This window comes from Mauremys reevesii, linkage group 22 (genome assembly GCF_016161935.1).
Source record: "Mauremys reevesii isolate NIE-2019 linkage group 22, ASM1616193v1, whole genome shotgun sequence".
In the NCBI taxonomy this organism is placed as follows: domain Eukaryota; kingdom Metazoa; phylum Chordata; order Testudines; family Geoemydidae; genus Mauremys; species Mauremys reevesii.
In genome coordinates, this window is record NC_052644.1 from 23,723,033 (window position 1) to 23,744,429 (window position 21,397).

The following is a 21,397-nucleotide window of genomic DNA, read 5'->3' on the forward strand; positions in this document are numbered from 1 at the left end:
GAGGCTTCCACACTCCTGGCCCCGCCCCCCAGAAAGCCCCACCCTCCCCCAAATCAGGTCCCCCCCTCGTCACTCTTCCTTCTGCAGAGCCGGGAGGGGCAGCTTGGTGTTGGGGCCGCGATCCACCTCCTGGGCCAGCCGCCCGCAGTACTGGCCCTCGTCACTGCAGGGGTCAGTGTCTCTGGCTAAGGCACATTGTGATGGGGCCGGGGGGCAGGGACCGCCCCCCGAATCCTCGCCCCCGTTCACCTGCGACGGGGGCTGCCCGCTCTGCAACTCCGCTGCTTTGGCTGCTCCCTCCAACGAGCCCTGTGGAGAACAGGAGACACCCGCTGGAATCCCATCCCACTGTCCCTGGGGCTGAGATGCAGCCACCTCTAGGGCGAGGCAGCTCAGGAACAGCAGCACATAACGCTGCACAGGGACAGCAACCCAAATGTAGGAGGGCGGGAGGCATGGAGAAAGGCTGGGGTCTCTCCTTGGTTGGGGGGGAGAGTCCAGACCAGTGGGGCTGAGGGAAAGGCAGAAACGCGTACCTGCTTGCTAAGCTTCTTGTTTCCTTTGGGGAGTTTTCCAGATCCGTCTCGACTGCGTCTGGGGTGGAGCACGGTGGAGATTAATACTGATTAGCTAGCAGCAGGGTTGTAACACTGACGCCTCCGTAATAAGAGTAATTAAGTTATAGGCCTAATAGCCAGGGGGACGTTAACAAAGATAATGAACAGTGGCCATTAATAGTTCTAATGATTACAAATAATATTAAGCAGAATTCATGAGAACAGAGATGGCTTGCCGGGTGCTGAGATGCAGCTGTCTCTGGGGCGGGGCAGCTGGGGAACAGCTGCACATAACGCCACACACAGCTGGCTGGCGTGGCGCAGAGATGACCCAAGGGGAGAATGCTGGTCCCCCGGCAGCCAGCAAAGCCTCTCTCCAGCCCACCCCTCAGCAGTGCTGCGGTACTTACCCCTTCCCAGGTCCCCCGACAGACACCACCTGCATCCCAAAGGAGCCCCGCCCCCGCGAGGGCTTACTGCCCGCCCACTGGCCAACAACCATGCCAGCGATCTCCAGCTTGCCCCCCTGAGGCGGAATTGGGTGGAGACCTAGGGAAGCGGAGACAGGGGGAGGGGGAGATGAGTGACAGGTGACACTAGGGTGACGTACAGGGCCCAGGAGATATGGGACAGTAGCAGAACGTCATCTTTTGGGTCAGAAACAGGGTCTGCCTGAATCTGCAGAGAGCCTGAGCCGGTCGTTGGGAGAGGTGTGAACTGCCCTGGGCGTTCCCGATCCCTGCCTGAGTCTGCAGAGAGCCTGAGCCGGTCGCTGGGAGAGGTGCGAACTGCCCTGGGCGTTACCAATCCCTGTCTGAGTCTGCAGAGAGCCTGAGCCGGTCGCTGGGAGAGGTGCGAACTGCCCTGGGCGTTACCAATCCCTGTCTGAGTCTGCAGAGAGCCTGAGCCGGTCGCTGGGAGAGGTGCGAACTGCCCTGGGTGTTACCGATCCCTGCGTGAGTCCGCAGAGAGCCTGAGCCGGTCGCTGGGAGAGGTGCGAACTGCCCTGGGCGTTACCGATCCCTGCCTGAGTCCGCAGAGAGCCTGAGCCGCTCGTTAGGAGAGGTGTGAACTGCCCTGGGCGTTCCTGATCCCTGCCTGAGTCCGCAGAGAGCCTGAGCCGCTCGCTGGGAGAGGTGTGAACTGCCCTGGGCGTTCCCGATCCCTGCCTGAGTCCGCAGAGAGCCTGAGCCGGTCACTGGGAGAGGTGTGAACTGCCCTGGGCGTTACCGATCCCTGCCTGAGTCCGCAGAGAGCCTGAGCCGCTCCCTGGGAGAGGTGTGAACTGCCCTGGGCGTTACCGATCCCTGCCTGAGTCTGCAGACAGCCTGAGCCAATAGCACTGACAGAGAAAATCTGCCCCAATGCCCCCTAGCCCCACTGCTCTGGAGCACCCCACCAGCCCCCCACACTCCACGTATCTACAAGTGGAGGGGGGAGAAAAGAGGCCTCCCCTACCCCTGCCTTCAAGAGGGCATACAATCCAGCCATCTGGGGATCCCACTGCTCCCACCAATGGCCCGTGGTGAGCGGGGCCGCAGAACAAAGGGGCAGAGACACAACGATCTCTCACCTGTGAACCCTCTGCTCCTCCCAGGCGTTGGCGGCGGCACAGAGCCCGTGGTGCGGGGGTAGAGGGGCATCGAATAGAAGGGCGCGGCCATGGCAGGCACGAAGGGAGGGGGCGGGAGCAGAGGGGGCGGGGCCTGGCGGTTGAAGTTCACGCCCTCCAGGATGCTCTGTCTCATCCTCTCCACTTTGGCCGCCTGCTCTGTCTGGGGAGGAAAGTGGGGGGCGGGGGGAGTTAAATCCAGATCCCTGTCCCTCCCCCACAGCCTGCCCCAATGTCAGAACATCCAGGTACTTCCAGACCAAGAGGAGCAGCCTCTCAAACCCCCTCCCCCCGCAGGGACAGGGATAGAACCCAAGCGTCCTGGCTCCCAGCCCCCCCTGCTCTAACCCACTAGCCCTCACTCCCCTCCTGGAGCCGGGGAGAGAACCCAGGCGTCCTGGCTCCCAGCCCCCCCTGCTCTAACCACCAGCCCCCACTCTCCCCCCAGGGACAGGGATAGAACCCAGGCGTCCTGGCTCCCAGCCCTCCCCCGCTCTAAACCACTAGCCCTCACTCCCCTCCCGGAGCTGGGGAGAGAACCCAGGAGTCCTGGCTCCCAGCCCTGCCGCTCTAACCCACTAGACCCCACCCGCCATCCCAGAGGCAGGGAGAGAACCCAGGCGTCCTGCCCCATACCTGCCCATCACACAGGTCGATGAGCGGGGCCCTGTCACGGGTGGCTTTGATGAGCTTGCTCTGGAAGAGTTTCCCATCAAAGTAGATCCAGGGGCAGCAGTGTTCCCAGGGCACCGGCTGCCCGCAGGCATCATTGGCAAACAGAGCCGTATCTACTCCGCTCATGAAGAGGGCTGCCAGCTGCACGCCCCGGGCATCCAGCTTCTCGATCTGCAAGGGAACCATTCCCATCACTTTAACATGGGGAGGAGTGCAGCCACCTCTGGGGCAGGGCAGCTGGGAAACAGCCACACATAACACTGCATGGGGAGGCTCACCCGGCGTCGAGATGCGGGCAGCTGGGGAACAGAGCAGATCAGCAGTTTTTAATCTAGTAAAGGAATAACTCCAGCACGTTCTCCAGTGAGAGCTGGGGAGAGAACCCAGCAGTCCTGGCTGCCAGGCCCCCTATACTAATCACTGCACCCTGCTCCCATTCACCTTTCTCCCAAACAGCTCCAGTGCTGTCACCAACTGTACCCCATGTTCACTGCTTTTACAGACTAGGATAAATTGTGTACAAAATGTGCCTTGTGCGGTATCATTTGAAAACTCCTAATTGCTGAACATTATTGTCCCGGTAAAATGTGTGTAGCAGCTGTATGGGAAGTTATGAGATTCCACGGTCTAACATCGCTGTGACATGCAGGCACAAACCAGTTCCTCAGAGACAAGGGCGACACCGAGGCCTGGCCAGGTGACCGCATACTAAAGCAGACTCTCCCCGGGGTAGGCGGTCAATCTTTGGTGGAAAGAAGGGTGCGAACAAGAACTTTACACATTGGCAAAGACACAGCCGGGGTTTCCTGCGCCCCAGCTGGAGATAATCCTCAAGGGAGGGAGAGGGGTGTACGAATGGGAACAGAGGAGCCCAAATCGCATTCTCCCCTCATCTCTACTCACGGCACCAGCCCTGTTTGAAAGGCAAATGAAGCATCACTGAACCGGGCCGGGCTCCTGGGGGAAAGATCGAGCCAGTGGGCTCCTTAGAGGGAGGAAAAACCTTTTTGCTTTTAAGGTCACCTGGCTCGTTACGTTAGGTACGTTGCGTCTTCTCTTTCTTTATTTTCTTTGGGACCCAGCGTGACTTTCACGCCTCATCACCTGTCCTCACTTCAAATCTTTCTGCCTGGGGTTAATGAACTTCTGGGACTGGCGGCGTGTTTGGGAACCTCCACCGCAGAGAACGGGGCCTGGGCAGGCCAGTTACCCTTGAGGAGCCTGGATTGTCCGGGAGAGTCGGGGCAGGACGAGACGCCCCCCTGGGGAAGGTCTGGGAGGAGCTGCTGAGCGGCCAGCCGGAGCACTGGTGTCATTCAGCGGGCAGTGACGCCGAGGCGGCTGGCTGCGGGGCCGGCCAGGAGTGGCTGTTCTCACAGCGAAGCAGGGTGCGAGGCACCCCAGGCTGGAGAAGTGAGGGGACACGGCTCTTTGTCCCCCGGGGAACGTGGTGGCAGCCCCCTACCTTCAGCTCCTGCAGGTGATCCGGCTCATAGAGCTGAGAGGAAACCGCCTGAGCCAGGAACACGTCCAGCTCGTGCCTATGAAGGATCCTCCCTCCGGGCCACTGCATCATGTAACTGGAAACAGAACAGAGAGTGTGAACCCGGCCAGGCCTGGCATTCCCACATGGAGCAGCTCGCCCCGGCTCGGGGAGGGGAGGGGGGGCTGGGAGCCAGGACTCCTGGGTTCTCTCCCGGCTCTGGGAGGGGAGTGGGGGCTGGTGGTTAGAGCAGGGGGGGCTGGGAGCCAGGACTCCTGGGTTCTCTCCCGGCTCTGGGAGGGGGGGCTGGTGGTTAGAGCAGGGGGGGCTGGGAGCCAGGACTCCTGGGTTCTCTCCCGGCTCTGGGAGGGGAGTGGGGGCTGGTGGTGAGAGTAGGGGGGCTGGGAGCCCGGACTCCTGGGTTCTCTCCTGGCTCGGGGAGGGGAGGGGGGGCTGGTGGTTAGAGCAGGGGGGGCTGGGAGCCAGGACTCCTGGGATCTCTCCCGGCTCTGGGAGGGGAATGGGGGCTGGTGGGTTAGAGCAGGGGGGCTGGGAGCCCGGACTCCTGGGTTCTCTCCTGGCTCTGGGAGGGGAGTGGGGTCTAGTGGTGAGAGCGGGGGCCTGGTTCTGTCGCTGGTCGCCCCCGCTCACCGCAGCACGCAGCACAGCAGCAGCAGGTGCGTGGGCACGCTGGCCGGGTTCAGCATGCCGGGCGTGTCGGCCCGCAGGCAGGCCAGGAAGGCCCTCATACGCCGGTTCTTGTCCTCCACCGCCTTCCCCAGCCACAGCTTCCGCAGGTTGGGGCAGGTCCACTCGCGGAAGGCCAGGGCCGAGACCAGCTCCGGCGTCTGCGGGGACTTCCCCTTGTAGGCCGCCCACTCCTTGATGATCACCGGCGGCACTGGGGGCAAGGAGAGGGCAAGGGGTCAGCTTCTCCTGGCTGGGGAGAACCCAGGAGTCCTGGCTCCAGCCACCCCCCCACCCCCGACCACAGGTCCCACTCCCCTCCCAGAGCCAGCGAGAGAACCCAGGAGTCCTGGCTCCCAAACCCCACCTGCCCCCGACCACCAAACCCTCCTCCCCTCCCAGAGCCAGCTAGAGAACCCAGGAGTCCTGGCTCCCGCCCCCCCTGCTCTAACCCACCAGCCCCCTCTCCCCTCCCAGAGCCGGGGAGAGAACCCAGGAGTCCTGGCTCCCAGCCCCCTGCACGACCACCAGACCCCACTCCCCTCCCAGAGCCAGGGACAGAACCCAGGTGTCCGGAGGCTCCAGCTCTCGGCCACGGGGGTCCGTACCTTCCGTGGGGATGCGGCGGCGGATGGCCAGGCGCTCCACCCGGCGCTGGTTCTCAGCCACGCCGAACAGCACCCCGTAGATATGCTGCCGGGCACCGCGGAAGAGGACGGCAGCTGGAGGCAACTCAGTGTTACACTCGTCCTCGATGCACACGGGGAGCTTGATCTCGCCCTGTGCCGGAACGTTAGGAGAGGGACTGAGAACCCAGGAGTCCTGGCTGCCCCCACCCCGGCTCTAACCCACCAGACACCCCTCCCCTCCCAGAGCCGGGGAGAGAACCCAGGAGTCCTGACTCCCAGCACCCCCCACTCTAACCCACCAGACCCACTCCCTTCCCAGAGCCAGGGAGAGAACCCAGGAGTCCTGGCTCCCAACCCCCCCGGCTCTAACCACCAGCCCCCACTCCCCTCCCAGAGCCCGGGAGAGAACCCAGGAGTCCTGGCTCCCAACCCCCCCGGCTCTAACCACCAGCCCCCACTCCCCTCCCAGAGCCAAGGAGAGAACCCAGGAGTCCTGGCTCCCAACCCCCCAGCTCTAACCACCAGCCCCCATTCCCCTCCCAAGAGCTGGGGGAGAACCCAGGAGTCCTGGCTCCCAACCCCCCCGGCTCTAACCACGAGCCCCCACTCCCCTCCCAGAGCTCGGGGAGAACCCAGGAGTCCTGGCTCCCAGCCCCCCCTGCTCTAAGCACCAGCCCCCACTCCCCTCCCAGAGCCAGGTGAGAACCCAGGAGTCCTGGCTCCCAGCCCCCTCTGCTCTAACCACCAGCCCCACTCCCCTCCCAGAGCCAAGGAGAGAACCCAGGAGTCCTGGCTCCCAACCCCCCAGCTCTAACCACCAGCCCCCACTCCCCTCCCAGAGCCAGGACTGGAGCCAGGCTCACCTTGGTAAGAACATGGTAGATGGAGGGGTACATGAGGCCGCGTCGGTGCCGGTGCTCAGCCACCCGCAGGACCTCGGGGGCGACGGGGGGCAGCGGGGGGGTGGTTATGTCCATGTGGTTGCGGGTGGCCATGGAAAGCAGCGAGGGGATGGAGGGCTCGGGCCCAGCCAGGGGCCCGTCGGTGTCACCGGAGCCCCCCCAGCCCTGGCTCAGCTTCTCGGCACCGGGCCGCACCCAGCCAGACTTCGGCTGCAGCACCTCGGAGACATGGCTGGGGAGGAGACATGGGGGAGGTGATGACTCGCCCCTTCCAGAGCCAGGGAGAGAACCCAGGAGTCCGGGCTCCCAGCCTCCCTGCTCTAACCACCAGCCCCATTCCCCTCCCAGAGCCCGGGAGAGAACCCAGGAGTCCTGCCCCCCCCCCACCGCTCTAACCACCATCCCCCACTCACTTGGCACTGCCCCCGTTGTGCTCTTCCCCGTCGGAGGAGGAGGAAGGGGAGGAGGCCGGCCCGGAGGAAGGGGAGGGCTTGGGGCACCGCTGGTGGGGGGGGCACTTGGCGTTGTAGGCGCTGGCCCAGCTGCTGAAGTCGCCGCCCTTCAGGCCGGGCTCCTCGTGAAAGGGGGGCACGTCTCCGAGCAGGTGGGGGGAGAAGAGGAGGCTGGCGCTGGGGCCCGGGGGGAAGGAGGGGGGCGGGGCTGGCGGCTGGTACTGCACCTTTGGCCCCAGGTCGGGTGGGAACTGGGGAGAGAGGCAGAGAGAGAGAGAAGTGAGCAAAGAGCAGCAGATCTCACTCCCCTGACAGCCAGAAGAACCCAGGAGTCCGGGCTCCCAGCCCCCCGCTCTAATCACTAGACCTCTCTCCCCTCCCAGAGCTGGGGAGAGAACCCAGGAGTCCGGGCTCCCAGCCCCCTCTGCTCTAACCACCAGCCCCCCCTCCCCTCCCAGAGCCGGGGAGAGAACCCAGGAGTCCGGGCTCCCAGCCCCCTCTGCTCTAACCACTGGACCCCACTCCCCTCCCAGAGCCGGGGAGAGAACCCAGGAGTCCGGGCTCCCAGCCCCCTCTGCTCTAACCACTGGACCCCCTCTCCCTGGAACCCGGAGAGTCTCTCCCCAGCCCTCCTCTAACCACCAGTCCCCACTCCCCTCCCAGAGCCGGGGAGAGAACCCAGGAGTCCGGGCTGTCAGGCTGCTGCACCCCGACTCCAACCCACTGACTCCAGAGACCCCAATCGCATTCCCCACCCAGACTGGAACGTACCATCGGCTTCCCCGTGGGGAGGGATCCCACCGGGCTGCGTTGCGCAGGGGCTGCTCCTCCAAAGTGGTTGGATCCATAGCCTGGCACTGAGACACAGAGCGGAGGCTCGGCATGCGGAGGGAGTGGGGCCTAATGGTTAGCAGGGGGCGGCCAGGACTCCTGGGTTCTTCCCCGGCTCTGGGAGGAGTGGGGCTGGTGGTTAGGACAGGGGTGCTGCGTGGGGGAGGGGCACTGGCTGTGGGGGGAGCTCCTCTGTACTCCAGGCCCGGCCTCTCCCAGCAGGGGGCGCTGTGGGGGGGAGAGGGGGGCTGGCTGTGGGGGGAGCTCCTGGGTACTCCAGCCCCGGCCTCTCCCAGCAGGGGGCGCTGTGGGGGGGAGAGGGGGGCTGGCTGTGTGGGAGCTCCTGGGTACTCCAGCCCAACCTCTCCCAGCAGGGGGCGCTGTGGGGGGGAGAGGGGGGCTGGCTGTGTGGGAGCTCCTGGGTACTCCAGCCCGACCTCTCCGAGCAGGGGGCGCTGTGGGGGAGGAGAGGGGGGCTGGCTGTTGGGGGAGCTCCTGGGTACTCCAGCCCTGACCTCTCCCAGCAGGAGGCGCTGTGGGGGGGAGAGGGGGGCTGGCTGAGTGGGAGCGCCTGGGTACTCCACCCCCCCCCTCTCCCAGCAGGCGGCGCTGTGGGGGGGAGAGGGGGGCTGGCTGAGTGGGAGCTCCTGGGTACTCCAGCCCCGGCCTCTCCCAGCAGGGGGTGCTGTGGGGGGGGGAAGAGAGGGGCTGGCTGTGGGGGGAGCTCCTGGGTACTCCAGCCCCAGCCTCTCCCAGCAGGGGGCACTGTGGGGGGGAGAGGGGGGCTGGCTGAGTGGGAGCTCCTGGGTACTCCAGCCCCGGCCTCTCCCAGCAGGGGGCGCTGTGGGGGGGAGAGGAGGGCTGGCTGTTGGGGGAGCTCCTGGGTACTCCAGCCCCAGCCTCTCCCAGCAGGGGGCGCTGTGGGGGAGGAGAGGGGGGCTGGCTGTTGGGGGAGCTCCTGGGTACTCCAGCAGGGGGCGCTGGGGGGGAGCAGCCCGTCAGATACTCACATACAAAGGAGGACGGGCCCACAGGAGCCGGGGGCATCTTGGCAGCCACCGAATAATAGTTCACGGCTTTCTTGAAGCGCTCGATCTTATCCTCCGTCCTGGACTGGGGGAGCAAAGCGGACAGGAGACTGGCTGGGGATCCGGGGGCTAAGAGGGGCCCCACCCCAGCAATCAAACCCACCCTCAAAGCAGGAGCTGCTGTGCCCTGTCTGATGCTACAGCGCGACACAGGATTGCAGTGTCAGCCCAACGGGGCTTGGGAGTCGGACCCCCAAAGAGATGGGGCAGAAGCCAGCGCGCCTGGGGCCCCCTAATCTCATCGGAGGGGGGCTCGCGGCACGCGGCGCGCCAGGGGCCCCCTAATCTCATCGGAGGGGGGCTCACGACACGCGGCGCGCCAGGGGCCCCTAATCTCATCGGAGGGGGGTTCACGGCACGCGGCGCGCCTGGGGCCCCCAATTTAAGTCAGAGGAGTCTCATGGTTCGCCAGGGCCCCTGCTCTCAGTCAGAGGGGTCCCACAGCGCACCAGGGGCCCCTGCTCTCAGTCAGAAGGGTCTCTCAGAGCACTGGGAGCCCCCTCATCTCGGCCAGAGGGGGCCTCCAATCTCAGTCAGAGACGTCTCACGGCGAGCCAGGGGCCCCCGATCTCTGTCAGGGGGGTCTCTTGGAGCATTGGGGGCCCCCCGATCTCAGCCAGAGGGGTCTCTCGGAGTGCTGGGGTCCCTGATCTCGGCTGGAGGGGTCTCACGGCGCACCAGGACCCCCAATCTCGGCCACAGGGGCTCTCATGGCACACAGCGCACCAGGGGCCTCTGATCGCAGCCAGAGGGATCTCTCAGAGCACTGCCCCGCCCCATCTCAGCCAGAGGGGGACCCCGATCTCAGTCAGAGACGTCTCACGGCGCACCAGGACCCCCAATCTCGGCCAGAGGGGGTCTCATGGCAGGCCAGGGGACCGGATCAGCAGCTCCAGTCAGCAATCAGGCCTCTCCCCGCTCACCTGAGAGTGTTTGAAGACGTCTCTCCCCACAGCATCTAGGTTGCAGGGGTCTTTGATGGCGCTGACGTACTCCGAGACGGCCTTGATCACCACGTCGCAGGGGGGCAGCACCAGCTGGTGGGCTCGGACCTGGGCACGGGGGGAGACATGGACAGTGCTCAGCATCTGGCACCCCACGGGCAGCCATGCTGGAAGCCCCACCTTCCATCACCCCCCGTGTGCTCCCCGACCATAGAGACCTGCCCAGGGAGTCCCTGGCCCCCCGTGTGCTCCCCGACCATAGAGACCTGCCCAGGGAGTCCCCGGCCCCCCGTGTGCTCCCCGACCATAGAAACCTGCCCAGGGAGTCCCCGGCCCTCCGTGTGCTCCCCGACCATGGAGACCTGCCCAGGGAGTCCCCGGCCCCCCGTGTGCTCCCCGACCATGGAGACCTGCCCAGGGAGTCCCCGGCCCCCCGTGTGCTCCCTGACCATTGAGTCTTTCCTAGAGTGGCTCCTAGTCTTCCCTACTCTAACCACTAGACCCCACTCCCTTCCTAGGGCCAGGAATCCTGGCTCTCAGTCCCCTCTGCTCCGACCCACAATGCCTGTCCACAAGGCCAATCCCGTCCCAGCCCTACCAGGCTGCTGTGGGGCAGTGCCAGGGGACGGGAGGCTACCTTGAGCGATGCCAGCGGGTGGTCTGGCCCCAGCAGGCTCCAGTGGAAAGCAGCCAGGTCCTCGTCCGGGAGGATGTGGTTACCTGGGGGAGGCGGGAATAATGTGGTTCCTGGTTACTGTGCCCCAAAGGGATTCGGTGCCCCCACCCCACCCCCAAAGAGGAAAGAGGGGGGGCGGTCACAGAGTCTTCTCATTGGAGGAGGATTCAGGCCAGAGGGCCAGAAAACAGGAGCTTTTATGCAAATGAGGCAGCCCTGATTTGAATATTTGATTACTAGGCACTGTCATTTGCATAAATGCACCCCTCCTTTCTCTCAGGATCCCCTTCGAGTGATCCCCTTTCTTCATGCAAATCCAACCCCCACCACAGTCCATTCCCTGACCACAGAGACCCTGCCTAGAGTGGTCCTCAGCCCCTCGTGTCCTCCCTGACCATAGAGACCCTGCCTAGAGTGGTCCTCAGCCCCTCATGTCCTCCCTGACCATAGAGACCCTGCCTAGAGTGGTCCTCAGCCCCTCATGTCCTCCCTGACCATAGAGATGCTTCCTAGAGTGATCCTCAGCCCATGTCCTCCCTGACCATAGAGACCCTGCCTAGAGTGGTCCCCAGCCTATGTCCTCCCTGACCATAGAGACCCTGCCTAGAGTGGTCCTCAGCCCATGTCCTCCCTGACCATAGAGACCCTGCCTAGAGTGGTCCCCAGCCTATGTCCTCCCTGACCATAGAGACCCTGCCTAGAGTGGTCCTCAGCCCATGTCCTCCCTGACCATAGAGACCCTGCCTAGAGTGGTCCTCAAACCCCCCCCCCCCCCATTTCCTACCTGACCAGAGACTAACCCCTCCTCCCCAATGTGTTTCAACCATAGAATTCCTGGCTAGACTGGTCAGCAAAGGCCCTGCCTAGAGAGTAGTTCCCAATTCCCCCCATGTGCTCCCTGACCATAGAGTGCTTGCCTAGAGGGTGGTCTCCAGTCCCCTGTACAGGGCTCCTTGACCATAGAGTTTCTCCCTAGAGTGATCCCCAACACTCCTCCATGTGGTACTTCACCACAGAGATGCTGCCTAGAGAGGTCCCCAAACCCCCACCCCACCAGACGTCCCCCAAAGAGCACAGAGACCCTGCCCAGAGCGGTCCCCCAGCCCCTTGTGTGCTCCCCAACCCCAGAGCACCTCCCCCACAGCCACAGAGACCCAGCTAGAGCGACCACCGCCGCAGCTGCCTGTCTGTCACGCCACCTGTCGCTCGAGCCGTCTCTCCTCGGCAGTGGGGTGGGGGGCGGCTCCCCAAGCCGGGAGGACCAGGGCTTCTTCCCAGACTCCCCAGAGCGCGGCTTAGCCAGTGCCACAGACCCCTCGATCCCAGGCACGGACTCCCCCTCCCAGAGGGACCTGCGTGTCCATCCCCCCGGCTAGAGGGGCTGAGCCCAGGGGGTGTCCCTGCTGCCCCATTCCCCCCCCACTCTGTGTGCCCCGGCTGCTCCTACCCAGCAGGGCGGCGAAGACGGGGAAGCTGGAGACCTTCAGTCCCAGCTGCTTGGCCACCTGGTGCATGAGGAACTGATTGGTGGTGAGGCTCTTGCCGTTCCAGCTCAGCTTCAGGGCATGGGCGCTGAAGTAGCAGGGCAGGCTGGCCAGGGCGAACTCCGAGTCGTGGGCCAGCAGCCCGTGGAAGCCGCGCTCCCGGAAGAAGGACACCACCTCCAGGTGATGGTCCTCCAGGCTCTGGAAGACCTGCGGGCGGGAGAAGACGGTCACACTCGACAGTAGTGAGACAAGGGAAGGAATGGGCCCCGCACAAAGCCCCCCACCACAGAGGAGGGTATGGGGGGTCCAGGTATAGAGGAGGGAGAAATGGAGCGCCCTGGTATAGAGGGAGGAGGGAATGGGGCACACACAAGGCCCCCCGCTGTAGAGAGGGAACGGGGGAGCCCTGTATGGGGGGGGAAGAGTGGGGGACAGCCCCCCACAGAGGAAGGAAGGAGAGAACATCACAGTGCACTGGGGGGTGCAATTGGCAGGTGCCATCTCTGGGCTCGGAGAAACAAGTGGAGGAAGCCAGCAGCTCTTTGCTGGGTTTCTGTCTCCTCGTCAGCGCAACCCGTGGTTCTGCCCGAGGACTCAGTACCAGCCATCATAAAGAGCAGAGGCAGAGCTAATCAGGCCAACCCCACATTGGGCGACCAGGGGGCTAGACGGAGGGCTCTGGCTTGCCGGCCCACGATGCCTCTAGCTACAGCTGGTCCCTGATGCTGCCAAGGAGGGCAGAGAAACAACAGTTCTACATTGGGGAGAGATGGAACCTTCCTTCCTGACCTCAGCTGGCGAAGCCCTGAAGCATGGGAGTGGATCACGGCCCTTATCTGGAGGCAGAGCTATACTCGGGCATGGGACAAGCCACTCCACCCAGAACTGCTCCGGCTGCCTGTCCTCGAAGAGTCGCCGTCACTTGATTGACCCCCTCAATCCCACCTCCCTTTGATCGTGACCCTGGCACGATTCCACAACCCTCCTGCTGGCTGCTCCTTCTCCCCTTTCATTAAAGCTGGGTCGCCCAGCCCCACACTGCCAACATGCGGGCGCTGCTCCGGGGCGCTGGCCGTCTCCCGTCTCCCAGAGACGCCCTCCAACCTACGCACGTTTCAACACAGGCCACGGGACGTCCTTGAGTTCAATGGAGAATCCACACGTCCCTCGGGAAATGGGCCCCTCCCTGTTCAAAATCGACACCTGATTTCCACGCTGGATTTGTTTAGCTTCAATTTCCAGCCACTAGCTTGTGTTCAAGCTTCCACTGCGAGACTGGCGAGCCCGTTAGTAAACGTTTGGTCCCTCTGGAGCCGTTTAGAGGTTGGGATCACATCACCCCTTCACCTTCCCTTTGTGGAGCTCAATAGATCACGCTCCTGGCGTCTCTCGCAGGCCAGTTTTCTAACCCTTTAAATCGTTCTCCTGGCTCTTCTCCGGCCCCTCTTCAACTGATCAACAGCCTCCTGCAATTCCAGACACCAGAACTGGACGCGGGATCCCAGCAGCGGACGCACCAGGGCCGAATCCAGGGTGAAATCACCCCTCTGCTCCCACTCGAGATTCCCCGGTTTATGCACCCCAGGATGGCCTTAGCCCTTCCGGCCCCGGCATCGCACCGGGAGCTCCCATTCAGCTGCTTCTCCCCCATGACCCCCCTGTCCTATTTCTCCACTTTGTTTGACACAGAGCGTTCCCCTGGCACCTACGGCTCAAGGGCGGACGATGCAGCTAGCTCCATAAGTACCCTTCCTATCCAGCACTTGGATACCAGGAGCCCACATTAAAGGGCAAAAGAGAACCACTGTTGATGATGGAGAGAGAAATCCAACAGACACAATGAATATGAGTCTCTCAGCGCTGAGATGCAGCCACCTCTGGGGCGGGGCAGCTGGGGAACAGCCACACACAACGCCACATAGGCAGGGCTCACCCGGTGCTGGGATGCAGCCACCTCTGGGGAACAATCACAGAGCCAGGCAGCCCAGCCGGTTGGGAGAGGAGACGAAAGAGAACGATGAAGTGCAGGGGAAGGAGGCAGAAGGGGTTAGGGTCACGGCTCAGACCGCAGGAAGCGGGGCTCATGCAGGTGGTAGGAGCCATAGGTGGAAGGGCGGGGGCAGACTCAGGTAGGCACAGTCACAGGGCGCCAGGCGGGGGCATGGGGTGAACGGACATGGGAGGCAGGCTCGCAGCCGCCCTCTCCTACCTTGACCCGGAAGCGGATCATGGCCAGGCGGACGCAGTGCCCCAGGCAGGCGGGGGGCAGGAACCAGGCGCGGGGGGGCGGGGTGCCCTTGTTGCCCACGTGGCCGGCGATGAGCTGGGCCGTCTGCCGCTCGGCCTGGGCCTTGCGGCCCCACTCGGGCAGCCGCTCCTTGCCCAGCCCGCCGTTGAAGATGACCGCCAGCTCCAGCCCGCCCTGGTAGAGGCAGGCCTGGGACAGGGCCGCCAGGTAGCCCACCATGGCGTTCCACTGGCCGCCGCACACCCAGTCCGTCTGGTAGCCGCCATAGAGCCGCTGCAGGGCCGAGTCCGCGTCCACCAGCAGCCGGGCCGGGCAGGCCGTCACCAGCCCCGGAGCATGCTGGGAGTGAGCCACCGTCGCCAGCCCCGGAGCATGCTGGGAATGAGTTACTGACGCCAGCCCCGGAGCATGCTGGGAGTGGGCCGCCAGCCCTGGAGCATGCTGGGAGTGGGCCGCCACCGTCGCCAGCCCCGGAGCATGCTGGGAGTGAGCCGCCACCGTCACCAGCCCCGGAGCATGCTGGGAGTGAGTTACTGTCGCCAACCCTGGAGCATGCTGGGAGTGAGTTACTGACGCCAGCCCTGGAGCATGCTGGGAGTGGGCCGCCAGCCCCAGAGCATGCTGGGAGTGGGCCGCCACCGTCGCCAGCCCCGGAGCATGCTGGGAATGGGCCGCCAGCCCCGAAGCATGCTGGGAATGAGCTACTGACGCCAGCCCCGGAGCATGCTGGGAGTGGGCCGCCAGCCCCGGAGCATGCTGGGAGTGGGCCGCGAGAGGCGGGGGGTAGGGCCCGGGCAGCGGCTGGAGGTAGCCGGCCAGGCCGCAGTAGGGGGGCCCCCCGCGGACCCCCGCCGCCCGGGCCAGCTTGAGCAGGTCGACGGGCACCACGGCGCCCGGGCAGCGCTTCTCCACGAACTCCTGGAAGCCCTGGACCCCCATCGCGGTGGGCCCCACTTCGGGGTCAGGGCGAGGGGGGACGGGACACTCCCCCCTCCCCTAGCCGGGGGCTGGCTCCTGGGCTCCTCCCCGCCCCCCCTCACAGCGCCCAGCGCTTTGGGGCGGCCGTGGCCGCCATGTTGTAGCTTTCTTCTCCTTCTCCGCCTCCCTGGCAGCCCCTCCCCCCGCCCGGCCGCGGGGCACGTCGGGAGTTGTAGTTTGCTCCCTCGGGGTGCGCCCGTTAGAACCCATAGACGGGCGGGAGGGGTCGGGACTAAAAGTCCCGGCAGGCCCTGCGGGAAGCGCGGCGCCCTCCCGCCATGTTGTCCGGGTCGCTTTCGCGCGGGTTCATGGGAGTTGTAGTCCTTTCCGTTAGGGCAGCCCCGTTAGCACTGAGGGCGCGGGAGGGCTCGGACTACGACTCCCGGCAGCCCGAGCGAGGCCCCTTCCACCCCTTCTCCGCCATGGTGTCCGGTGCATCGAGCAAGGCGGTGTATGGCCTCATGGGAGTTGTAGTAGTGCCCGGCTCCCAAGCTACCGTGCGCCCTAAGGTCGCCATCTGGCCGGATGCCGCGTCTCTCCCAAGCGATCATGGGAGTTGTAGTGCGGCTCTCAGAACGCCATCTTGTCCGTCGCAAGGCCGCATGGGACATGTAGTGCGGCTCCCAGATCGCCATCTTGTCCGTCGCAAAGCCTCATGGGAGGTGTAGTCCCAACGGCCATTGCTGGCCTCAGCGACCTTTGCCGACCCTGCTTTCTAGCCATTGAGCATGATGGGAGTTGTAGTCCACTAGCCTCCCTACCCGCCGCCTACATTTCACAGTAGCCTCTTTACCCACAGTGCTACGGGAAAGGGATTATATTACCCAGAATCCTCTCTGGGAACAGGGCGAGGGGGCTTATTGACGTTACCCAGAATCCTCTCTGGGAACGAGGGGGGGTGTCCCCCATCAGCATTACCCAGAATCCTCTCTGGGGCCAGGGGGAGGGGGCCCCATTGACATTACCCAGAATCCTCTCTGGGGCCAGGGGGCCCCATTGACATTACCCAGAATCCTCTCTGGGGACAGGGCGAGAGGCCCCATTGACATTACCCAGAATCCTCTCTGGGGACAGGGCGAGGGGGTTCTCGATTTGGGTGCCCAGGCTGGGCTCACAGCAGCGCAGTTTGCAGCGACAGGGCGAGGCTGCTCTGCACCAGCTCAACGCTTGGCCCCGTAGCGAAGCTGGAGGGATGGGGCTGCCCCCCGGTGCTTCACAACGAGCTGTGTCCGCGTTATAAGCGAGAAGTGCCCGGCCCAGCTGAGGTCCTTGAGCTGAGTGGATTATTTTCCCGTGTGCTCAAGCTCACACTAGAACCCTCAGGTCTGTCCACGTTGGTCAGGGGAGAGGGTGTGCGCAGGAAGTGGAGAATGTTTTCCCCATGTCCCCTCCCTCCCGCTCCCCCAGCCCACACACTCCCGCTTGCTGCTGGGATGAATTGGAGATTTATAACCACTAAAAATAAACAAAATATTAAAAAACGAAAATCCAAATGTATTTCAGGTTAACATAGTTTTCACCAAACATTTCACCTTTACAGAATAGGAACGTGTAAAATGAAGGACAGACTGACTGCTGGGTTTCAGAAACGAAACAGCCCAGAATGCATCATTTTAACGACTTTTAAATAAAACACCTTAAAGGGACGTTAAGAATCACGCCCCGCGGAACAATGCCAGCGGCTTGGCTTATTGTGATGGCTTAATTGGGGACACAAATAATTCATGAGGGATGCTTCTGTCGACAAAACAAGCTTTCAGAATTGTTGCTACTGAAAGGCAGATCGGCGCTCCAGCTTTCACATGCTTCACCAAAGATCCCAGGTCAACTGTGCACTGTCTAAATCAGGGGTCCCCAACGCGGCGCCCGCGGGGGCATCTAAATGCACCCACGTCCTGGCCGTCAGTGGAGCATCCGCCAAAATGCCGCCAAAACGCTGCAGAAATTCGGCGGCATTTCGGCGGGTGCTCCACCGCCACCACAGTCCTTCGTCTGGCACCCGCCAGATGAAAAGGTTGGAGACGACTGGTCTAAATCATAGTTTCGTTCATCCAGCTAAATTCAAGGGGGGGATTAGCCACTCAATAGAGCGAATACACAAATAATTAACTTAGAAAACGGAAGATCAACTGTCACTTTGAATCCATAACACAAGGGGTGGAAATAAAGCAACAGCGGGAAATTGGAGGCTGGATTCAAACGGCACTAAAAAAAATAATGAGGTAGATAAACCCAAGAGCAAACGTAAAAAGCGCCAGGTTCAGCAGACTGTCTCCCAAACCAGCCTGTATTAAAATGATACATTCGTTACAGCGGAGGACGACCCCGGTACACTTCCACCTGAAAGAGTCACAGCAGAAAAATAAAAAAAAGTGTCTTTAAAAAAAAAATTTCACATTTGTTTATCACCTTCAAATCCTTCATGCTGGATAGAAACTAAAAATGAGAGACCCGGAGAGCTCCTCGTTCCGTTACAGCAAACGAAGACAGGAACCGTTAAATACAGACCGAGCGCTGCCACCGACTCTTTTGGGGGGTGGGGGCGCGGTTTGGTATCAGAGTCACAGCGTCTACGCCTAGCGTGCTGCTCAGACACTTCATGACAGGGAGGATACGTCTGGCGGGACTGCATCTTCCAAGGACACAGACACAAGGGACTGGGCCATACAGACACAGGCGTTTTCCCGCTCTAACTGCAGGCATTTCTGCTGTCGGGCCTGATCTGGGACACCCTCCCCTGCTGCTGTTTAAAACCTTCCCGAGTCAAAGCTAGATTCCCACTGTCACTAAGGGTTTGTCCTCCCAATTAACTGTCCCTATCCCTGATCACTCACACACTCCAACCTGTGCTTTGCTGGATCAGGGCCAGAGCACTCAGAAATTAGCAGGGTCAAAGCCCAAAGCATCCTCCACACCTGATTTTATACCACTCTAGCTGTGTCAGTTACAGATACGAGCCCAGCCCCACCCCTCCTGGAGACACGGTTCTCCTCTTCCTCCCAGGGAACAGGCGCACGCTAAGCTGTGCTTTCACTCCACCTGCATAGCGCTCGGATTTCTGTCTGGTTTTCCCATTAGCTCGGATTTCCCAGAGCTAATTCAGAGTCTTAGGCCGGGTCTACGGAAAATCCCTCCTGCTGCAGCCTTAAAGAGCAGAGAAGCCCTTGATTTCCCCTCCCAACGGAAACCCAATGGCTGTTTCGCAGATCTGTGCTTTGGGGAAAGGAAGAAAACTAAGGCCAAGCACCTCCCCTTCTCCTCCAAGGGGAAAACGAAACCAGACTTCGTAGTCCAAGTGCCTGCACTGTTTGAGCCTTGTTTTTAACGGCGTGAACACAACCAGCCTAGAAACAACTGAAACGTCTTAAAAACCCAGTGAGATGAGAAACGCTGTTCTCGGGTCTTCACCAACGCCACTCGCTTTCTGCGTGTGGGTGTGTTTGCTGCACGTGTTCGCTATAAAAACTGGGTGTCAAGTCACCCTCGGCCCCTCCCAGGAAAACGCTGACCCAAATCCTAGGAGACAGCAGAGCTAAGGCAATGCAAGTGGCTGCAGGCAGACGGGGTGGGGGGCGGCATCGAATGGGGCTGCGTTTGCACCGCTTCTAATGCTGCTCTAAGGCGGGGTTTCAGGGTGGAGCAGAAGCATTTGGCACACCTGAAAAGTTCCTATCTGACAAAGGGCCCAGCCTTGGAAGATCCAACGGACTCGAAAGCCACCTGGCAAAGAAATGTCTGTTTGAAACTCAGGACGCAGAAAGGCCACGAGGCAGCAACGCCGAGGGGAGCTGGGATGCATTTTGGCAAGTCCCTGTTCCTACCACAAACCTAACCCAACCCCACGTGCTAAAATCCTCGCAAAGACAACAAGGAATTGAAGCCAAGCTGGGAGAAACAGGATGTGCTGCACTGCACATTAGCCTCAACTAGTCTCTTACTGTGAAAGCTCCCTCCTAGCCTAGCCACGGCAGGGCTGCAATCGGGACATGCTAGTCTACAATCCCAGGCCTCGGAGGCAGGCTGCAAAGGGAAAGAACAGTAAAAGGAAACAGACCCACTGAAGGTGAGCGGTTTCAAACGTTCTCCAAATCATGAGGTGAAGTCGAGTGTGTGCGGGACCCCGATGTTGTTCAGGTTGCTGGGCTTAAGGTTTCAGAGCCCAAAAGGGGTCAGATATGAGCTATTAGAGCAAAGCCAGGATGACGCAGGATGAAATTTTCAGAAGTGCCATTTTCAAAAGAGACGTAGGAGCTGATTTTCAAAGGTATTTAGGAGTGTAGAGATGCAAACAGCCGGCTACCGGCACAGTCACAAAGCAAGTTAGGCAGCTAAATTTGATTGAAATCAATGAGTTAAGCCGCTGAACTGTTTCAACCTTTGAAAATCTGGAAAAGTCCCCTTCGAAAATGGGACTTGAGGCAGTATTTTCAAATGTGCCTTAGACAGAAAAACATTGGAAGCCGGTGCTTCCGAAGGGCAGGCTTTTCCAAACGAGGGCGGCTGCGAAAGCACAGGGGTTGGGTAGGACCCAATTCACTGCGTTTGCTCCCAAATTCCCTACAGCACCGAGGTGCGCACTGCCCTGTTCCCGTATCTAATTTTGCACCTCCAAATCTGTGTCCCACATGGGTGACTGAGATCGGAAGGGATTTAAAATAGCCCCCTCCCAGCAACTCCCCCCACACTGCAAAAATCACCAAACCAGAACTCGTTTCAACAGGAAACACACAACTCCGCAAGCATCTCTCAGCTGCCCAAATCAGTGTGCGTGTGAGGAACGAGGAAATCGCGGCTGCTTTGCACAGAGCTGCCCTGAATTCCTGACCCAGCGACAGTATCAATGAGATCAAGGAAACCCTTTCTCGCTCCCCAACCCTCCTGGCTCAGGCTCGGAAGCTCTTCAGAACTCGGCAGAAGCGAGCTGCACTGATCAAAACTTCCCGGCCGCGGCTCAAACCGCCGTGAGTTCTAGGAGCACTTTTTCCATCAACTAACTTAAGAACCAAATCAGAAACTGCTCCCCACCATCCCGTCTGCCACTGAAAAGACGCAGGCAGGAAGCTTCTCCGCCAGAGGGGGAAATGCAGGTTTCTTTTTGAAGCCATCACATCTCGGGGGCATGAGACGCAGGAGCCGAGCTCTCCAAAGCTGGTTAAAAAATTCAAATCAAATCAAGTATTCCGGGAGGATAGGAACGGCGCCCGAGCAAATCGCCTCCGCTGGCAGACTGGGCGTCTCCACACGGTTTGCAGGCCACGACGGGGGAGCTCTGCCTCCAGCTCCCTGCTCCGGCTTCATTTGGGACCAGGCGGGATGGTAGCTGGGTTAGGGACTGGGGAGGCCGGGAATCCCAGCATGCTGCCCCCTGGCTGGAAGGGTCCGACGGGCGGGGAGGGGACGACCACTGACTGCTGAGCCATCCCCGAAACGCCCACCCACTGCATTGGGTAGGCCGCCCCTGCCATGGCATTGTACTGGCAGACGTGGGGCATTCCGTAGGGCGGCAGGACGCTGGGGAAAGCCGGCAGGGCCAGTCCGGGGGGCAAGGAGGCCGGCACAGTCCCGCGGATCTGGGAGAGGGAGGAGATCCAGGTGGAGCTGTAGCCGACGGACGCTGACGTGTTCTACGAGGGGGAGGGGGAGAGAGAGCAGTCAGGTGGGTCAGCAAATTCCACCCCCGCCCCCCTCGCAGCGCCAGGGAGGGAACCCAGGAGTCCGGGCACCCAGCTGCCCCCCTCTAAGCACTAGGCCTCACTCCCCTCCCTGAACCAGGAACAAAACCCAGGAGCTCTGACTCCCAGCCCCCCCTGCTCTAACCACCAGCCCCCACTCCCCTCCCAGAGCTGGGGAGAGAACCCAGGAGTTCGGGCTCCCAGCCCCCCCTGCTCTAACCACTAGCCCCCACTCCCCTCCCAGAGCTGGGGAGAGAACCCAGGAGTTCGGGCTCCCAGCCCCCCCTGCTCTAACCACTAGCCCCCACTCCCCTCCCAGAGCTGGGGAGAGAACCCAGGAGTCCTGGCTCCCAGCTCCCCCCTGCTCTAACCACCAGCCCCCATTCCCCTCCCAGAGCTGGGGAGAGAACCCAGGAGTTCGGGCTCCCAGCCCCGCCTCCCACAAACTCCAAGCACTAGACCCCACTTCCCAGAAC

The 21,397-nt window shown here is 62.0% G+C and overlaps 2 protein-coding genes across 15 annotated transcripts in view; both read right to left on the reverse strand.

The window, feature by feature from the left end:
• Positions 1-53: 53 nt before the first annotated feature.
• FAM120C (family with sequence similarity 120C) lies at positions 54-15,419 on the reverse strand. Its single transcript, XM_039510349.1, has 16 exons — positions 14,233-15,419; positions 11,984-12,230; positions 10,498-10,580; positions 9,840-9,968; positions 8,839-8,941; positions 7,769-7,854; positions 6,959-7,248; positions 6,507-6,777; positions 5,623-5,794; positions 4,979-5,228; positions 4,310-4,424; positions 2,806-3,015; positions 2,131-2,332; positions 968-1,106; positions 537-594; positions 54-309 (listed from the first exon to the last, which is right to left on the reverse strand). Exons 1-16 carry the CDS (start codon positions 15,208-15,210, stop codon positions 70-72), a joined length of 3,573 nt encoding a protein of 1,190 aa, XP_039366283.1. The 5' UTR covers positions 15,211-15,419; the 3' UTR covers positions 54-69.
• Positions 15,420-16,722: 1,303 nt separating this feature from the next.
• Positions 16,723-21,397, reverse strand: part of WNK3 (WNK lysine deficient protein kinase 3) — a 61,541-nt gene continuing 56,866 nt past the window's right edge. For 13 of the 14 annotated variants that reach the window (XM_039510338.1, XM_039510337.1, XM_039510333.1 and 10 more), the window contains one exon: positions 16,723-20,873. In XM_039510338.1, the coding sequence (XP_039366272.1) occupies positions 20,544-20,873 (330 nt within the window). In that variant the 3' untranslated portion in view covers positions 16,723-20,543. The remainder of the gene's footprint in view (positions 20,874-21,397) is intronic. The other variant, XR_005590583.1, reaches the window with a different exon arrangement.

Excerpts from the sequence above, each read along its gene's own strand:
- FAM120C (XM_039510349.1), bottom strand. The coding sequence starts at position 15,210 with ATGGGGGTCCAGGGCTTCCAGGAGTTCGTGGAGAAGCGCTGCCCGGGC. Across the intron at positions 9,969-10,497 it reads ACCCGCTGGCATCGCTCAAG|GTCCGAGCCCACCAGCTGGT; the intron begins GTAGCCTCCCGT and ends CCCCGTGCCCAG. Across the intron at positions 8,942-9,839 it reads ACGTCTTCAAACACTCTCAG|TCCAGGACGGAGGATAAGAT; the intron begins GTGAGCGGGGAG and ends TTGCTCCCCCAG.